Source organism: Beta vulgaris, chromosome 2, assembly GCF_026745355.1.
Source record: "Beta vulgaris subsp. vulgaris cultivar EL10 chromosome 2, EL10.2, whole genome shotgun sequence".
Taxonomy (NCBI): domain Eukaryota; kingdom Viridiplantae; phylum Streptophyta; class Magnoliopsida; order Caryophyllales; family Amaranthaceae; genus Beta; species Beta vulgaris.
The window spans coordinates 49,892,454-49,912,933 of NC_079203.1; the positions used below are offsets into that span (position 1 = coordinate 49,892,454).

Consider the following 20,480-nt stretch of genomic DNA (forward strand, 5'->3'; position numbering starts at 1 on the left):
AGTTTTTATGGTTTTACCTCAAAAGTGGTATTATTAACCATTTTTCTTTATTGATTTTGGGTTGTTTACAAATTGAGGTCCTTAATATTTAGATAAATATATATTTTCATTAAAGAAAGAACTTATTTTTCGTTCATCTCTTAGTAAAAACAAGAAAGAAATAGGTTTTTAATGAGAAACAAAGAAAAAATAATTTTGAATTTATTCCTTTCTAGTTTAAAATGGTTATTTTATAAACAACTCTTTTACGAGTTGTCTATAACGAAAACAAAAAATGATTATTAATGTCACATTCTGAACCGTAACAAAAAAATGAAAGGTTACCATTGGTAACTAAATTTAAGTTTGGTTACCAAAGTGTAAATCCAAAACTTAGGATTAGCATTGAATATTTTCCTAAATTTTAGATAGAGTTAATAGTATGAATTATTTCTTGGGACTAATTGATTACATGACAGAATTTGTAAACTACTTTCATCCTATTATAAGTGCTTGTATGTTATAAAAAGTTGTTCTTGTTTCTTTTTTAAACTTTACATTTATTATTGTTCTGGGTAAAAAAATGCCACCATGATTTATTTGCTGCTTGAAATTAGTTTTTGTCTTTGTTTGTTCTTCCCAATATTGAATTAGTCGTACATTTTAATGCTCTTCCATCTTTTATTTACTCGTGTAAAATCCAACTCAACATAAGCAGTTATTTTTTAATAGTTTATTAGGATTAGGTAATTCACCCATTTTCTAAGGTAAGATGAAAACCCTTGCACAAGTAGGGGAAATATGAGGATCCTATTTTTTGGATAATCCACCCAATGACCCAATGAGTAAATATTGTTATGTCGAAAATCAAATACTATATATAGGAATCTCGATAAGTTGTAAAAGTTATAATATACGAGCGACAGTTTATCTCGGAGATTATTCTCCAGTAGAAAGGGTTCGGTATTTTATTTTTTTTATAGCGAAAGAACTAACTAGCGATGATCCCAAAATAAGGGTCATCCTAAGACATCATTGCGGATGGTCGATGATAAATAAACCAAAACATCAAGTAACTCGAGCAAATCGCATGACCTCAATTAGCCATCCAATCGGCAGCCTCTCTAAACACATAGTTGATCTGAACCTCTAGAATTGTCCAAGGTATACACAAATCATGTCAATTATCAAAAATAAAATTAGCTTGCAACAAGATTTGAACTCACGACCCCTTACTATTATACATGACACAATGACCATCTCAACCAATTTTTAATCATGCTTTAAGTGTCCATATTATTATATTTGTATCTTTTAAATATAGAGTTTTTCTTAATATAATTTAATGTGAATGAAAAAAAATGCATATCAAGTTCGGAAATATAATACCAACCCGGGGCAATGCTCGGGGCAAATATTAGTTTATTTTAAAAGAAAGTATATGGAAATAGAACTAAAGATTGAGGTGGAGATAGAGGTTGAGGGTGAGAGAGAAGAGGAAAGAAATGGAGTGCAGTGGAGTAAAGCTGAATTTGAAAGCCATAAATCACCTCCTCTGCAAGTGTACCTTATCATCGTCTACCTTCAACTTCAACTACTCCTCCACATATTTCCGTTTTCAATCTCCTTCTTACTTATCTACTACAACTACATTACCAGATTCTGGTCGTTATTGCAAGAAGAAGCTATTCTTTGGTCCCTCTGCTTGTTCCTTCTCCTCACCTGCTTCTCGCTTCTCTCTTCTCTCTAATAATGGTAATGTCGATGGAATAACCAAACCAATCTCCCATCACAATACCAGCGACTTGCTTCAAGTTGTCTTGGTGTCTCCTCAGGTACTCCATTCTAACCTCGTTACAGCGTTTTCAATACCCTAATCTTATTGGGTTGTTCAATTTTGAAATCTAGTAGCCTTATATGTACGCAATACGTGCCAAATCAGTTAAATTAATTGCATAATTACATCAAATAACCTATAATTATTGTTAATGATAGATTGTGCAGAGGAGAAATTGCATTGCAGTTTTAAATTGAAGTGTATACATTATTTCTTTTGAAGTTCAGTTATGTTTTCCAATGAAGTAGGTAGTTTGTTGGTATTTTTTTTAGGTATCCCCTCTCTTCCCAAAGCTTAGATGGTACAAACGCTAGTACATAGAACGTGGTGCGCACATGTACATGGATAACAAGCCAAATGCACATAGATAACAAGTCAAATGAACACATGTACATAAATAACAAGCCAAATGAACATATGTACATCTCCGTCGGTACATGTTCATTGGTATTGGTTTTTGTGTACATAATAATCTAGTGCTTCATGTTCATCGTGCGTATGGTCCTCTCTATACAGACGTGTTCATGTACTAATTTGGACCCTCTTCCCTTATAGAATAGAGAATTCCCAGCTCATGGCCCTATATCTATTTTGCTTTATGGAGCATTTGCTAATTGGATTGCAAAAACTGATATCGGAATTGGGAGGTTAAATTTTGTAGATTCCTGGAAATACTGGATGCATTGCCAGAACTTGTGCTGCATCAGGTGTTAAACTACACCTTGTCGAGGTAAAGTATTGCCTTTCGCTACCAATGATGTTGATGATTGCGTTACTTGCTTCTTTTACTATCACCAGTAACTCTTCTTTCGCTGCAGCCAATGGGGTTTGAAATAGATGATACCAAAGTGAAGCGAGCTGGACTGGATTACTGGCCGTATCCACACTAATGTTTCACAATATTTCTGATCTTGTCTGTATACTTGCATATGACAAATTTGCTAACCTCTAATCGTGAGTAGGAAGATTACTAATTTTACACCTTGGCGATTACATTCTTATTCACTAGGAAGAGATCTTAGTTAGAAGAGAGTTAGGCATGCTTTTAATGGAGCAGAGTAGAGTGATTGTCATTTTTGTTTGTGTTGCTTATTTGGGGAATTGGGAGGGACCTGTGAGTGAGTTAAGCCACTCCACAACTTGATAACTATCTTCATTTACAATATTTTCCAACAAGTCAATCAAGGTCGTTGTCTTATTCCTTCAAGTATTGCTTTAAGATTCCAATAATTGCAATTGGTATATCCTAGTACCATTTTAGGAAGATGATTGCAAACATCAAACACATCTCTGTCATGACGTGTTAACAATGAGTTAACTCGGTTGAGCAGAAAGCGGAATCTGGCGAGATTTTAGAAATCTTGTGAGTACAACATGTAATATTGTAAACACATCTCTTCATTCATATTTCATACATTCCATATATGCTCATATATGAATATATGGAGTTTTTGTGTCAAATTTTATGTGATTTAGTAAACAGAATATAAATTCGCTCATCACTAAACAATTACATATTAAGGAAGAAGTTGCTCCAATTTCCTTGAGGATGGAGGTCAAAATGGCATTGAACCGGGAGGAGCTACTCCATAATTCATGATAAGATTAGGACCACCCTACCCTTCTGTCTAGATAGCATGGGAAACCTAGGACGCTCTCAATATTGGTGTGCTGAGACCGTTGTATATTCCATATCAAGAAGGCAAAAAGGGTGGTCGACTGACTCTACTCATACTTGGGTGGTTTAAGTCTTTCTCTGGTGGTTACTATGTCGACTTTTGAGATGGCTTTGCGGTAGCTAGTCTATTAGGTAAAACAATTCGAGGAATATTTAAATGGAATGGTGTCAGAGGTATGGGGTTCTGGGATGGTGTGGTAGGCACGTTGATGGATCAAAGTGACGAAGAGCAGTAGTCGTGAATGGAGGCATAGTAGGTAGGAGATCCAATGGTGCTTGAGGTAAACTTATTTTCCCCACTTATTTTTTGAAAACCACTATCTATACTGATTCTTATATTTTTCTCCGTCCCACTTAATGGAAATAAAGAAGGGGCTCATTGAGCTAGAATGTTAATTATTTATGAGCATGTTTTCCTCTTAATTTTTTTATAATTTCTTTTTATCATTAGTCATTTAGTTGTATAATTAGAATAGTGGTAAAAGTTCTACTCTATTTTGCATGAGGTTGGAGAAGCAATATATTGTATGAGCTTGGGGTTTTGTTATAAGTTTAATTTGTAGCTTGGTGGTGGTGTTATGCCATGTAAAGTTAGAGATGAGGTATTCAAGAACTCGTAAAATATTTTACATTGTTTTGGAGAATTTTGCCAAGGAGATGTCATGTCGGAGTCACTTTGCCTCATTATACAACCCAATCTTTGGAGCATGATGCTCTTCACTATCTTTCGTACCTACTCCAGAAAATGCCTGATTCTAGGATTCTTTCGTTATTGTTGAACCACCCTGATTACTAACCATGAGTTTCAACAAAAGGGGAAGATTGTATTATGTTCAGTTGAAACTCGAGGAAGAATAGAGAGAGTAGCTAATGAAAGAAGGACAAGAGAATCATAAATGCTATACATAAAGGGTGTAGAGACGAGAGATATAGAGAGAGAAAAGCATCGAGAATATTAAATTGTCATTTTAGTTTGTTTAGCTTACTTTAGGATTAATCGAGTGAGTTAAGCCACTCGAAAGCTCGATAACTATCTTTAAATTTCATAGTTAATCAATGAATATTATTTCTTGCTTCCTTCAATTTTTGCTCTTGGATACAAGTTTATTGCAAATACTTAATGGAGTTTTAATATTTTATTTACCTTTTCAATTATTAAATGTATTCAAACCCTTAACTCTAGGATAAGGTTTGTGGTTGTCAAAGTGCATCGATCCTGGGATGAGTTTCAAGATTATTTCTCTCTTCAAGTAATGTTTGCAAATTTTTATATTCCACTCTCTTTGCGTTTCTTCCTTCTCTTGTTCGTAGTTCTAATTATCCTACTGATGCAGGATGGAGAGAAGCGACTACTGGCTTTCACTAAGAGGGGTACATCAATACATTCGGTGAGTATAATATCGAACTGATGTGGTGTATAAGCTTCGAATTTTGAACATTCTTCAGTTTAAATGCTACTTTTATCTTGTTTTCTTTGTTAGGCTATTTTTCAACTTTGTTGGACGGCAATATATGCTATCTTTATCTGAATATTGAACCCTTGTGAGAGCAATACCTAGAGCTGTTTGGTTGAAGTTGAAATAAGAAAAGTGATCAAGAAAGAGAAATGTATGGAAAGAAATTAAATCCCCCTAAATTTTGCATTACTCAATACTCCATCTTTTTTTAAAGATCTTCCTATTTACTAAAGCCACAAATTCAAGGGAAAAGGGAAAGAAAGTGTGAAAGTAGACCCTTTTTGTTTATTTAAATAGGAGAGCGAATGTGTTTATGAGATAGAATAAAATTATATAGGTTCCACAATTGGGGTAAAACAATGTTAAAAGGGAACAAATCTTTACCAAAATAGGGAATATTAAGTAAAAGCTTGAAGATCTTTTGGAAGTGGATTTAAATGGAAAGTAGGAAGCTCTTTAGAAAATGGAGAGAGTATGTAACGTAATATCATAAACGCTGAATACTCCTTTAGACATCTATCAGCCGTTCTTCCTTTTACCGTATGAATTTGGGTTCCTAGAACTTCATTCCTTTCATTTTCTCTTTTTACCGTGTTGGCATGTGGGCTCTTCCTCAAACTTTTTTTTTGATAAGTATTAGATTGCTCTAGTAGTTGAACTTCTTTCTTTTCCTGATGTGGATGAGGATTAAAGCTCGACATAGAGGTTTATTTGTATTTATTTATTTTTATTAAGAGTTATACGGTTTTACCATGGCCTTAAATGATGGATTTTACGCATTGGATTTGTTTGGTTTACAACTTCCAAATTTTTCATATTTAATTAGTAGGTTATTTTATTTATCAAATAATAGGTTTTTTTGTTTGTTCAGTTATTTAATTCCTTTTCTTAGTTTGAGTAGGGAACAAGTAATTTGCTCTCTAAATATAGATAGGACAGATTTAAAGGACGACATTATGACTTTGAGATATTTGTGTTTAGGTTTTGTTATAAATATTTGAGAAAGTTCTTGTTAAGAGTTTGAACATGTTGCTAACTTTGTGTTTTCCCACTAGATTTAACCTTAGAAGTCGTTGCCTTTTGTAATGAACCGGAAATTTGGACAGTAAAATAAAGGAAGATGAAGATGATTTTATTTGATAGAAATGGAAATTACTGTAAAATAAAGACAGTTGGTTGCCTTACTTGTTCAAGTAAAAGCATTCCCTTGCCTGCATTAAGATTTAAAACTTGTCGTCAAAAAAAGGCAATCAATCAGAATCAAGAAAAAAAAAAATGAAACCGGTTCAATATTTTTTCTAGATGGATCCCTGTCCTTATCTCTATCCGGATAGATATGTCCCTATGAGCGACTACGCCGATCTTTATGTGTTTTGGCCACGTCCCTTTCCGCTCCGAAGAGGAAGGTTTGGATCTTTCAATCTTATGTCGTGAGGGATGTGATCTATGTTAGGTCCATAAGATTCAAACTTTTAGAGTTCTATGGTTAACCTCTTAATAATAAGGTAGTTCTATCCTTTTGATTCTTCTCTTCAGTCTCTTCTTCTACGAGAATAAGGTCATAGAGCTCCTTTACGAGGGCGTGTTAGTGGTTTCTTTTCAAGATAGATTTTTTCGATCCCAAGTTTACCATTATAATTAACTCCAAAATATTTTCTTCGTGCCTTTTCCTCTCACTAATCTCCTATATTTGTAGAGCTAACTCACTTGCTGTCTCTTCAAGCTAGACTACTTATTTTTTAACAATTAGAACCCTCTCTATATTCAATGCGTCTCACTACCGGCCGCCAAAACATCAAGGTGGATAGTAATCGGCAGCTAAATTCCCGGCCTCGACAGTGTTTGCCTATTTCCTCTTCAGAATTCTGCTCAGAGAAGTCTTGGGTGATGGTTGGTATGGCTGTTGTGGGCTCAGACTTGTGAAAAGCAATCAGGAACTGGTGATGAAAGGATATTGATTTGGGTCTTAGGTTGAATGATTGTGGTTTGGGTTGGTTGGGTAAGTGTGCAGGCTGGAGGAAATGGAAGAAAGGTTTGGTGGGTAAAACTAAGATGGGGCTAGAAAATGTTGCGCATGGGTTGAGTGGTGGTTGAAGGGTAGAGAATTGGGAAGATGATTGATATGTCTGGATGAAAATCGAAGAGTTAATTATTCATACCCTTTCTTGAGTGTCTAACTCGGTGTACTTAAGTGGAAAGGGGGTATGGAAGTAACATAGGTGATAAAGTTTAGACCATGGCATTGTCCTAACACATTTCTCTTATATGCCGCCTGGCGCCTGCCCCAATTTCCACTTTCCTTGAGGTAAGGATATGATCCTAGGTGGTATCTCTGGGAACGGGAAACCTACCACCAGTCCACCAGGCTCTCTCAAAATCGTCACTTAATATTTTCACCTAAAAAGGAAGAAAAGCTTTTTAACGGAAAGCCACTGTGATTGAAGTATTAATTTATAGTACCAACTACCAAGGCCAAGCAAAATGATGTATTTCTATTTCAAACACTTCAAGCCTTACATGTTATGGTTGTTGATTTTCTTTTGGCATCGTAGAACTTTCTTGCTGCGACCTCTTGTAAGAAAGAAAAGACAACTGCTTCATCTGATTTTGGAAATACTACGATCCTTTTGTTTTCAATGTAATTCTTCATATTGCTAGGCTTCTTTAAACGTTCTTCGTCATTATAAGTCTTTTCTTTGATTTTGCAGGAAATTTCATACAGGCCTGGTGATTGGCTTGTGTTTGGATCAGAAACTAGTGGGCTACCCCCTGATGCACTCCTTGACTGCAAAAATGGAGCATATGGTGGTGGAACTATTAAAATTCCTATGGTGGATACCTATGTCAGATGTTTGAATCTTTCTGTTAGTGTAGGCATTGCTGTATATGAAGCTGCGAGGCAATTAAACTATGAGCAGCTCCAATGTTCGTCTGAAACCTATGGCAACAGTGAAAATCCAATTATAGCTGAAGATATTTTTGCGTAGCGAATAGCAACTATGTCATATTCGTTTGGTTAGCTGTTGTCTATTGAATCCACTATCTAATAGCGCTAGAACTGTTGAAAACCCCCCCAGCCAACCTACCAAAGGTAAGATGAATATTTATTGCACACGTGGGGGAATTGGAAAGCTCAATTTACAAGGGGCAAAATTCGAACTGTTGTCGTACCAGTGAAAGGAAGTCCCCCAACCAACTAGGCCAATTTTGATTTTTTTTAGAACGGGTGAACTTGATGATGTAAATACATATATACACAAGTACGTTCATCATACATCGAGATGTATTATGCACTATTTGTTCATTTTGTGTATATTTTGCTCAATTGGAGGATTTCAAATGAGAAATGAGCAAAATAAAATAGTATTGGGTGTACCATGTTCACGATAAATTTAGATGTATGATAAAAAGTTGTATATAAATATGATAAAATACTTCAATATGTGCACATGAAGAATGAAGATGGTATTAGCAACTCTAATTTTTTGAGGTAATAAAATAATTACACGAATCACAAGCAATATCACACGATGCATGTATATGATCCAATAAATAATGAATTAAAGCTTTTATTTGAGTTTTTGACTAGTTATTTGTAAACAACTATTTTGACTACTTGTTTTACTGAACATCAACATGTATACCGCTACTTTGACATCTAACCGCTAAAAGCTAAACAATAACCATCAACAGGTAACATAGACCTGATCAAATCAGCCCGACCCTTCCCGATTTTTTTGCGGGCTTTGTGAAGATTTTTTGGCCCGCCAGTCGGGCTCGACCTGACCCGATTTTTTCTTTGGTCTGGGCTTTGGACAAGCCAAAAATGACATTTCAGTCTATTTTCGGCCCGATCCGATTTTGGCCCGAAAAGCATGCTCATTTCGTCCGAAAATAGCGGGCGTTGGACACAAAATTTTGGCACGAAATTGGGCCCGACCCGACTAGTGGACATTCTTTTTAGGCGTGACGCACCCCAAATCCAATCCGGCCTATAATCACCTCTAAGCTAACATATATTTTTCATTAAAAACCACCACCACAACTACCGTTGCAGAACACGCCCTTAATTTATAAGAAGATAACCTACCTCCGAACAAACCTATGTTTCTATTTCTTTGTAAAAGAATATACTTCTAATTCAATTCGGAAGTGGTTTTCAAAAACAAAAAAAAAAGGTTGATACTTGATATATAAGGAAGGTAAATTAGAGTCTGAAGAGGTTTTATAAGGACGAAGGAGTATCGTATCCCACAAAGTTGAGTACTCGACTCGTCGTCCATCAAGCCATCACCATACACCACCAGAGGGAGCCAATACTGCAATCTGCAAAAAAAAAAAAACTTCCATATTTCTTCCACGCACTTTCTGGAGCCACATTAATAGCTTCGTAAATTTGTTAATCTCTTTTTCACTCATCTTCAACCACAAATTTTCGCTAAATTGCAATCTGATACACCTCTTCTCACTCTTAAAATTTTGGTTTTTGAGTGTTTTTTTTCTTCTGGCGGAAAAATCTTATTAATTAATCTCTTGATTCTGGAATTTGTTATCTTTATATTACAATTTACACCTCTTGGATTCGGGAATTTCTAGGGCTTTTGCTCTCAGATTATTGCTGCGATAATTTTTCTGATTTCTGTAAAAATCTAGGGTTTAAGACATGGAAGGTGAAGATCAAATTGGGGAACGCACATTCAGGGTTAATTTCGGCGAACAGGGTGCGGAAAAACTGGCAGAACGATTGGTGGATACGTTGAAAGATTACATGGGTGATTTTGTTGATGATACTCTCGTGGTATGAATTGTTTCCAATCTCAGTTTTCATTAGCATCTTATCTGCGCTGTTATTTTTTTTTAATTTGGTGTGTGTCGGATTTACTTACTTCTTCCGTTTTGAAATACGAGAGAAGTGTTTCACTTATTTCAGAACGAAGGAAGTATTCAAGTTGCAGTTGCCAATGACTGCCCTTACGCCGTGCTATCTGCAATTTAATCTCAGTTTGTGTTCTAGTTTTTTTTGTTTGATGGAATGTGATATGAACTGAATATTATGTTCAATGGAAGATTTATTTATGGTATTTCATTATTTGCTAGTAAAGTTAATAAGAAGATAGAAGATTGGAGGGGAAAGGGATGGAAAGATGGAGGGTTGAAGGAGGAGATAAATATGACATTGCTTTAATGAGGAAGGAAGATAATTCTTATCCTTTGGGAAACTTTTTTAGACTTGAGAGTTAAATTGTTTTCACCCCTTGATGACCAAATGGCGGAGGAACATCATGGAAAATGATTTATACCCAACTAAACACTCACATGATTTGATTTTCGCTTCCGCTTCTCGGGCACCCCTAATATCTTTGGGGAAGTTGGAGCTTTACGGTAGACTTATCTTTATTTTACTTCTTAGAATTTGTATTTCTTATATATAGTGTAAGAGCACATTTCTATTAATGCTTATCTAGCATTATCAGCAGAATACCTTATTTTAAATTTTGTGTAACTTTGACAGCTGAAGCTTATGTGCTCAAAACTCTAAGGCTACCATGTTTTTCAGCAGAATACCTGATGAATTCTGCTTTAGAATTTAGAATGTAAATGCTTGATTGATAGGGTTGCATTGTCGAATCATATTCGTGTTGGATTCGTGCTAGTTGCTGTTTTATTGTAAGAAAGATACTTAAAGTTAGGTGTTCCATTCTGGATTGAATTTATAAGTGATTTACATCAAATAATATAGCTTCTTTTTAATCACTTTTTTCCTATTTTACTATTCTAGTGAGTAATTTAGCTTTTTAAGTTGATTATGCTTTCTTTACTTCTTGCTTTTCCGTCCCTTACCATGAGGAGGACTGTGTTAGATAGTGTAGTTGCTGTATGTTGCATATTTTTGCTATGGTAACAAGATCCTCTTATTGGCTAAGATCCATTTACATGTCTCCACAATTGGTTCAATTTTAGCTTATTGCTGGCAAATAGATTATTGGACCACGTAAGATGTGGCTTGCGAGCTATGTGATATTCCTTGAATTATTGACCACTAAGGCAATAAGTATGTGATATTGACTTTCCCAATTCTTTTGAATTTTGCCTCGTCTGGGGTATTGCACAGGGTGTGGTAACTTTTGTAGTTTGATATTCTGTTGATCAGCGGTTTGCCATTGTTTATGGCTGTTCCTTTTCATCTTTTTGAGCTCTAAAAGTGTAAACTATATGATATTACTTTCTTTACGAGGTTTTAGGTTTTCTAACTTCCCATGCATTTGTCAAATATGTGTTTGCTTGGACATGCAGAAATATGTCATAGTTCTACTGGGCAATGGCAGACGCAAAGAGGAAGTCAAGGAGGACCTGGATGTTTTTCTAGGCGATAAAAGTGACTCTTTTGTTACATGGTAAATAAATTGTACGCTTTTAGAACTGTACGCAAAAGATACTTACAGGTTAATTGTGGCCCATCTAATGATTGATTTACCCTGTTTATGTAGGCTTTGGGACCATCTTGCCTCTAACTTGGACCAGTATACAGGAACTCCTCAATCTTGTCCAAATGAGGCGGCGAAAGCTAAACCTGAATTGGTCGAACATGATAGGATAGATGATTCCAGTCACCCTGTTTCAGGATCTGATAGGGGGAAGTCTAGTAAGACTTCGAGGAGCCGGCACCGTAGGGACTGGAAAGGCCTTGTGACAGATGACACTGAACATCCTCCTTTTCGTATTTCTGTTCCCAATAATACACTGAATGAAGAGAAAGCCTCTCCTTTGCATGCTAGGCAAGCTGTTTCTCCAAATCATCCTGTGCATAGAAAAAGAAATCGCACCGATGAACGAGTCCGTCCAAAGGTTAGTGATTATTGTTGTTTGTGTTAGTGCTGGTTTCTCTTTTTCCCCCCTTCTTTGTCTTCACTTGTTGTAGAAGCATTAATTTTTTTGCTGTCGTGTTTGGCTATGCTTATAATGAATCTTGTTTGGGCAATATCTCCTTTTTCCTTGGGTTTCACTTGAGCACTAATTAATTAGAGAAGGCCTGCACTATGCTTTATGTTTCTCTACTTCTCCTGATGCAGTTATTAATTTTGGCCAGAGAGAAGTATCTCAAGCAACTATTGCTGCTCCCAGGCGGCTGCTGCAATTTGCTGTTAGGGACGCTGTTGGAACTACAAGGTCATCCATCTCCGAGTCAGAGCCAGCACGGAAGCGACTTCGTTCTGTGGTTTCTACATCCGTTGGCAGTTTGACAGATGAAGTTAATCATAAGAGAATACAGTCAGTTGCTAGGTTGCCGAACCCTATGGCAACTGCGATCAAAGCTGTTGCAGAGGCTTCCAAAGATGTCAGAAGGGTAAGAACAGGAAATGTCTTTGACCGACTGAGTCGTGGTGATGAAAGCTCTGATCAAGTATCAATCATTAAAGAACCTGCTGTCCAAGATGATGGATATGGCGATTATGATCATGTTCACGAGATAACACGACAAAGATATCTTAAAAAGAGAGACCACAATGGACTTTACAATGTGAATGCATCCATTATGGATAGCAGCACCGGCCTGGCATCTGATTCTGCATCTGATAATGAAGGATATGATGATGTCAATGTTGGCAGTGCTAGAGCAGTGGATGTCTCTGAAACTGGCACGTCTGCTAAAGCTGATGATTCATTGATGGTGCAGTATAGTGTTGCACAAAATACTGATGAAATGACAAGTCACTCACGAAAGAAAGATCAAGAACTATTAGTTTCTGCGGCCAACACCAAGCATAAAATTGTGAATATATCAGTGAATGTAAATACTTGGAAACCACGCCATTATCCAGCACTAAGGGCGAGGCCAGAAGCCGAGACTCCAAAGTCCACACAGGAGACTGACAATGGAGCTAGCAATTCTAATTTACGAGTGATGAAGGAAAATAGCAAGCCAGCCATTGCTCTTGAAAATGTATATGGTTTTCCTTTTGGCTACTCAAGTTCGCTGTTTATTTCCATTAATTTTGACTAGTTGCGACCTGCCATTAATATGCTGTAATTTGTTATTGCTATCAGGGAAAACTTGCTGCAGACACCCAGAAAGAAAATCAGAATAGTGTGGGATCATCTGCTCCTGGTTAGTTTTGTTAGTTGAGTATTTACTCCTTGCCTTCCCTCTCTTGTCAAACTGGCGTATTTACATTTTTGCTTGGTGATATGCCGCTGTCAGGGCCTAATTCAAGTGGTCGTCCGTTGGAAGATGCTGATTCACGTACAATTTTTGTGAATAATGTAAGATATATGCAACTTGTGGTGGAATAGCATCATTTTTGGATTGGGACCTCATTTTTACATGATTGATTTTTTTGGCGGTGCTTCCGTAGGTTCATTTTGCTGCTACAAAGGACACTCTTTCTCGGCATTTCAACAAGTTTGGAGAAGTGCTGAAGGTGATAATATTAAGTGATGCTGCAACAGGCCATCCAAAAGGGTGAGGACTTGTTCTTGTTGATGATTTTTATATATGATATTTGAAGTTTTTAACTCAAGAGATCAAAAGGAGATGACTGATAGCTCTTGAGCTTCCACCCCGCTGATGAGGATTTGATTCTAATGTAGAAGTTTCTTTTTTGGGGTGTTCGTGGGGGTGGGGGTGGGGGTGGGGGGTGTTGTTGGTTGGCCCTCTAGGTAGACGGGGCTGTTAATTTGAGTGAGAGCAGACCGATCCTGGCCCATATGTACCTATCTAAAAACATTGTCTTTTGTTACCATTGGAACTACTCTTCAACTTAATAGTGTGATCGTTTTTCTCAAGCAGGTCGGCTTATGTGGAGTTCTTGCGAAAAGAGGCAGCAGATAATGCTTTGACATTGGATGGGACATCCTTTATGTCACGTATCATTAAGGCAAGTAATCTCATTATAAATTTGTTTGCATTGACTTCTTTTGCTGATTTAATAGTCTTTGTTGAGAGCGAAATTTGTTTCTGAAAGGAGTGGCAGAAGGTTTTAGTTAACCACTTTCTAAATTTTCAAAAACAAAAGTACTCTCAGTAATATTTACTTGAAACTTCAATCACCAAATTTGTTATTGTAAATTAAATTGAACTAGCTATATAGAAAGCCATTGAGGTAAAATTTATATTTTAGCTTTCTCATGGTTCTCGTTGTTGAAATAAGAGAAATCCTTTGAAAAACCTAATGAGTTAATAAAACTCTGGGATCTTGAACCATGCCTTAATTGAAATTACATACGAAGTTTCCGATGGTTAAATTTTAGAGCATTGTTAGGATCTTAGGGATGTCTTTTACAATTACGTCTTTCGAGGATGAAAAGCTTGACAGGGAAGAGTGAGAGCAAAATAAAAATGGGTTTTACATAAGAGAATCTTTGCATGGCTACTTGTAGAGACTAACTCATCTTTCCAGTGACGGTTGAACACTAGTACAACTATAAACTTGACAAAAAGCACTACCTTTACCAAACTCCCCTTACCCTATTAATTAGTGTTTTGACCTAGTCAAAACTCTAAAGCTACTTTGAAAGCTAGTGCCGAATTCTCAACAAAGTTGCCTAATTCTTAACAAACTTGGCTTAGTTCTCTTGTATCTTTGAACCTTAGGTATAACAATATAACATGTGGATTCCAGCAAAGACAATTTCTCTCGTCTCTACCATACTTGGAAGTAGCTCTGGTTCTTGTAAAGTTGAATGGAATTCTGTGCTTTTGCTCTGGTGACTTGGGCATTTGGCTATTACGACATAATGTGTGTTTGCAAGGGATATAACCTACATCATCTGGGAGGTAGTACTTTTCACCATGGGTCACATTTGGTATTGGGCATTGATGAATGATGAGGTTTTGGAAACCCATGAGTGCTTGTTTTCGCCCACCAAATGTAGTGTTCTCTGGCGATGAAATCGTTGCAATATTGGTTGGCTACCTACTACATCTATGTGACGAGGATGGCAGCATAGAGGAGGAGGGGGGGGGGGAGAGAGAGAGAGTTCGTGTGGTTAAGTTTGACATTGGTAGAACAAGAATTGTTCTAACAGTTGATGGGTGGAGTTTAGATGGCTTACATCTCAAGAGTTATCTGGTGTTAAGACGTTGTGACATGAGCTTTGGTTGCTGACAGGATGACAGCATCGAGAGTTGGTGGTGGTGTAGTTAAAACGTGAATTCTTTTGTATAAATGGCAGCAAAATTTTATATTAAATGATTTGCTACATGTCTTAATTGTAGTTTATGCTTATTCAGGTTCTGAAGAAAAGCTCTGCGCAGCAAGAAGCAAATCCTATGACGATGTGGCCCCGTATCACTCGTGGCTCCCCATTTGCTGTTCCTAGATTTGCACAAGCTCCGTTTCCAAGGGTCTTTCCTGGGGCATACAGGGCACGACCACCTATTAGACCAGGTGTGAGGAGTATGCAGTGGAAGCGGGATACTCAGCAAACCTCAACGGAAAGTGTGGCCTCTGTTTCTGGAAACATAACAACTGTGGGTCGTGGCCTGACCTATATCCGTGCAGATACCAAGGCTGATGGGAATTCTGGTGGGGTGTGATTAAACTATATTTCAAAACTGTTGATGGAATACTAGAGAGAAGGATGCTTCACATGTTCAATAGATTTGGCTGGGGGTGACAGCTAGAGCTGAGAATAGTCGCCTTTTATAACTCTTTCTGGCATTGATGGATAGATTAAAGGATAAATTTCAGTTGCGCAATTCTTGCAAAAAAAAAAAAAAAAGAACACTGGACGAAGGGAAATGCATTGTAATGTCTGATAAATTTTGGGCATGACCTTGCAGAAAATTGAGGGATGTAGATGGGTGGATGAGTTGTTTGGGCTTGTTTTTTTGTAGGTAGTGTCTCTTGTCCGAATTATATTAGTCATTGGATTTAGTAAAGGAATACGCAGGTCCTTTTCTTTTTTGTTAAGGGGCTTCCTCGTGGGAGAGACCGAGGGAGGGAATGAATGGAACGGCTTCACAGCCATCTATGGTCTATTTTTATCTGTTTTGGACAAGAATTTTCTAGTAGATTTGATAATAAGAAAATTTTCGTGATGTACAGTTATTTTCTGGTTTGTTAGATCATCTCTTTAGTTATTGTTGTGTCGGACTCATCCACACAGTTATTATTTTTTAAACTTCAGGTAAACGTATATAATATAGGTATGGTCGAAAAGTAGTGAAAGTGGCTTTATTGGTTGGGGAAGCTACCGTATGCTCTATACTAAACTAATATGCTGCATTGTGCCGAATTTTTGGTTGTAGACCACAGGAAAATTTGTAAAAATGGCAAATGCAGCAATGCGACACTGACCTTAACAACCTGTTCAATGGAACTTATTGAAGTGGTGATAGTAGTATGGTTGAAAGTATAGTCATTCCGAATTTCCAATGACTGGTAATGGTAATAATAGTTGGATGTAATTAATGATAACCCATTGTTAGCTTTGCATATGCATTCTTTTATTTTTTCTAATATTATACTAGCTGTTGGGTTCGAGTAATGTACCACGTAATTTAATAAGATAAAAATGATGCATATTTTAAAATTAACATCGTCACAAGCATAAATCATAGCTTAGTGATAAGATTATGATCTTAGAAAGTAAGAGGTAGAGATTTTGTATACTGAGGTGACACGTGGCGACATATAATACTTGCCTACGTGTTTTAATAATACAGTATATAAATACATAGATAGATATAGTTATATAGATGATAACTAAGTTAGAGCAACAAAAAAACTAGTTCCCGTAAAAAAATTACTTGTTATAATTTTACCATCTTTCCACTAAGAAGCTGTTACTGTGTTAGTGCAACGTCTAATGGTGAATTAGCTTGTACATAGAGCATGACGTGTAAATATATCTAGCTAGCAAGTCAAATGTAGATGGACAACGTATCAAATTAATACTTATAAACGGCTAACAAGTCAATTGAAACTTTTATAGTTCTCATCCTATGAAGGTGTGTTTGTATTTCTGTCTCTCTCTTCCTTTCCGAACTCTGTTAAGTGCCTCAGTGCCCAGTCGTGGTGTAGTAGAAGAAGATGATCAGAAGAAGTTTGATTAATGTCAGTCGCAAGCTTCATGCGTCCCTTCTCATGAAACATTCCGTTAATAATCTCCATCACCATGTCCATCTCCATCTCGATCGCGCAGCATTTAGGGTTTCATCTCATCCCTTTCTTCAACATCGAAGTCAAAATCCATTCGCACTCATACAACGACTCTATTCATCGTCTTCTCCCGCAAATCAATCGGATCCTAACCCTAACCCTAACCCTAGTAATCCAGAAATGAAGCATCAAGAAATTGAAGGTCCCACCGTTGAGAAAGATCTCTCTCCACTTGCCGATGAAACCAGAAAAGTTACTCATTCTCTACTGAAAACCATGTACCATGTTAGCAGTGTTCTTGCTTTTCTGGGCTTGGCTCATTTAGGTTTGGGCGCATATTCCTATGCTTCTGCTGGTTCATCATCGAATTTGAATTTGATGATTAGTGCGATATCTTTCGGTTTCCCCTTTTCTATGGCGTTTATGCTGCGTCAATCTTTGAAATCCATGCATTTCTTCCAGAAAATGGAGCAAATTGGTCGCCTCCAGATTTTGACTTGTGCGTTGCAGATCTCCAAACAACTTCGTCTTTTCTTCCTCCGTGTTCGTGCTCTTTCTTTCTTATGTCTTGCTGGTTTGTCCTTCTCTTTTCTATACTCTCTTTCATCTTCTCTGTCTCTCTAAACAGTAAACACTATTTTACTCATCATGTGACTATATTTGTTCAACTCCTAATATGTTTTTGTTTGGATTTTATTGTTGATGTTTCACAATCCTTACTTAATTAGTTAGTTCTTTGTGGATTGTTTGTACATATAAGGGTATACTTAGCACTAATATATTAAACCATTGCACAGATTCTCAGTAGTTTTGTACCATTGTGGATCATGGCATATGTGTTACCACTAAATTTTCGTAATGGTATCTATTCATACCTGTTACCTGCAGGTGCAAATGGTTCTCATTTACTTGCATTTTGTGTTTCATAAGTCTTGCTTAGAAAATGTGAGCATTGCAGGGATACACCTTAGAAACGGATAACAATGCTAGGCAGGCATAGTGGTACATGCCGTCCTGCAGAGTGGCCGTGTGCTGCCGTAATCCCATCAGCTGTAGGAATAAGTGGACATTTGAGTGTTCCAAATTTGCTAGTGCTGCCCATTAAGTGCTCTCTTCTTAATATTAGCCATAGCCATTCTGATTTTTTACACGAGTAATACCCGTCTCTCCTCTTCATTTTGTTGTTGGCCTATCCCTTTGCAGTTTGCACTATCTTCACAGATCTAAGTAGCTCTAGCAAGAACCAGAAGGGAGTTTATCATGTGCATGATGATTTTCGGAACTTTAGGCTTTCAAATAGTATTTCTTTAGATTATAATTGTTAAGAGGATTAAGGTGTTACAAATTGAGTTGTTGGGTGTAGTTATCTCTTTTTAGTGCTTATAACTTGAGACAATGCCCTAACTATATCTATGTTTTAGCCTTTTATGGTTATCATGAGTTGTTTGTTAGAGAGTAATGCCATTTGTGTATATATGGAGTACAGATTTGAATGTTTACGCTACTTCATACATGGAATGCCGATTCACTTAGTTAAACAAGCAAGGACACATTTTTTCAATTATGACTTTATGAGTCAGAGCATAGTACCGTACGTGTATTAGCTAGGTGAATGATCATCACACACACACAAAAAAAAGGAACTCTTAATTTTTATGCCTTTATTAATCATTGAATTCAACTTTTAATTATAACTTGATCATATTCATGGTCATGGTGTGGGATCTGAGTCTCTGGGGCCTGGGATAAAACATGCAAACTTCTTTTCCCTGCGAATGATAAAACCTAACATGCTTAGGCTATGGCCTTAGTGTTGAGATCCTCTAGACTTGTTCAATACTCTAGGCCTCTAGGGTTATGGGTGAAGTTAGTTCCCAATGTTTTGGGGTGGGGGATCCTATGGATTTAGATCATTCAATCAAAATAATAGTTGGTTGATTGTGTTTTAAATTTTTTGGTTGAAGTATGAGCATAGTATCAATCCTTGAATCAGAGTGTTGCCAGTTTTCTTAGACAAACCAATCATGTCTCTCACGAAAAGAGAAAAATCATGAAGTGTACTCTATTTTTGGCACACACAGCACATCCAAGTGTTGCTGCTATTATTTCTTACTTCGTGCTCACTCCCTGTTTATTGTTTTTTCCCCTTTCAATGATGAAAATCTAACCACCAAGGATTTATCCTAAATCTCCAAAAGTTCCAGAGTAAAAATTATTTTTAGGTCTTAGAAACTCCAGGAATAACCTTATAAATTGATAAATTTAAAGGCTGTAATGCACAAACAGTCTAATACAGACAACCTCTGGACTTTGGATTCCAATTCAAGGCTATTTTAGAGGGTCCTAACTACTTGGGAGTCGTTCAGATGCATCACAGGGCTCCAGGGAGCTCCTCGATTAAAAAAAAAAACATTTTCATGCTCTGGGAAGTCTAGAAATAGCTCCAAAATGCCAAATTAAAAGGCTATAATAAACAATTTTGAATATTCCCACTGAGATCCATGGGATAAATTCGAGGGCAAAAAGATACTAGTTGAAATTATAATCATGTATGAGAAAAGGCATTTGGTGTTCTTAGTAGCTTTTTTGAGATTGAAATACAATATGCAAACCAAGCAATATAAAGGGTGGTTCCCGAGAGTCATTTTAAGGTGTCTCAGTTCTCTCGGAAACATCCCCGGTAAGAGGAAGGTTGTTGAACTGGAAAAGTCCAGACATACCCCAAAAATAACTAAATTTGGGGGTTGAGGGAGTGAAGTTTAAAATTGGGATCTTTCTTTCCATAGAAAAAGAAAATATGTCAACCAAGGAGAGAGGACTTTGGTGGCGGTATGATAGACTCGAAAGGGAGAAGTGCCTGAGAAAAGTAGAATATATGAAGAGCTGAATTGTGGTCCTCCCAAAATTGGGTGCAGAAGGAGCTGGGATTATGGGTTGAGTTTCTCGTATAATCTAGACGCGGGTCAGCAGCCATGGATGCTGCAGCAGTGGAGGAGATGGGACAGTGGTGTAGCTGAGTTGGTGGTTTTCATGGCAGATTACTTTAGAGATAGAGCTGAAGGTGGCAGTAGAATAGGTAACAAGAAGGTTTCAGAATGAGCTTTCACCGACTGATATTGAACTAATTCCAAAATCCATTTTGGGGCTTGAAAGATTGAACTTGTCATGTAATGTTTTAGAGATTGGTGAACAACTGTGGACAAGTTTTGCAGATCTGGATGAATTTCTCTTCGTGCAAAAATTGTCTTTCTGAAACGTTCTAAAAAACTTTTGTTCAGAATATGTACAATGCTAATGTTGCTTATCGAACAACAAATGTGATTAGTTTTTCCACTTCTTTGGTCGTAGAGTTTTAGGAGAGATAAATATGTGATTTCTAAAAGAAAAAAGAAAATATTATTTATTGGACATATTGTATTGAAATT

The 20,480-nt window shown here is 36.9% G+C and overlaps 3 protein-coding genes across 3 annotated transcripts; all 3 read left to right on the top strand.

Annotated features, from left to right (window-relative positions):
- Positions 1-1,417: 1,417 nt before the first annotated feature.
- Positions 1,418-8,326, top strand: LOC104908010 (uncharacterized). The gene is made up of 6 exons (XM_010697057.3): positions 1,418-1,814; positions 2,478-2,546; positions 2,635-2,693; positions 4,684-4,744; positions 4,829-4,882; positions 7,660-8,326. Exons 1-6 carry the CDS (start codon positions 1,485-1,487, stop codon positions 7,936-7,938), a joined length of 852 nt encoding a protein of 283 aa, XP_010695359.2. The 5' UTR covers positions 1,418-1,484; the 3' UTR covers positions 7,939-8,326.
- Positions 8,327-9,115: 789 nt separating this feature from the next.
- LOC104908005 (nucleolin 1) lies at positions 9,116-16,002 on the top strand. The gene is made up of 9 exons (XM_010697050.4): positions 9,116-9,749; positions 11,246-11,346; positions 11,440-11,797; positions 12,039-12,893; positions 12,998-13,058; positions 13,152-13,213; positions 13,306-13,412; positions 13,740-13,827; positions 15,183-16,002. Exons 1-9 carry the CDS (start codon positions 9,615-9,617, stop codon positions 15,486-15,488), a joined length of 2,073 nt encoding a protein of 690 aa, XP_010695352.2. The 5' UTR covers positions 9,116-9,614; the 3' UTR covers positions 15,489-16,002.
- An 870-nt stretch (positions 16,003-16,872) lies between these two features.
- Positions 16,873-17,774, top strand: LOC104907998 (hypothetical protein). Its single transcript, XM_010697037.4, has one exon. It carries the CDS (start codon positions 16,987-16,989, stop codon positions 17,677-17,679), a length of 693 nt encoding a protein of 230 aa, XP_010695339.2. The 5' UTR covers positions 16,873-16,986; the 3' UTR covers positions 17,680-17,774.
- Positions 17,775-20,480: the final 2,706 nt, after the last annotated feature.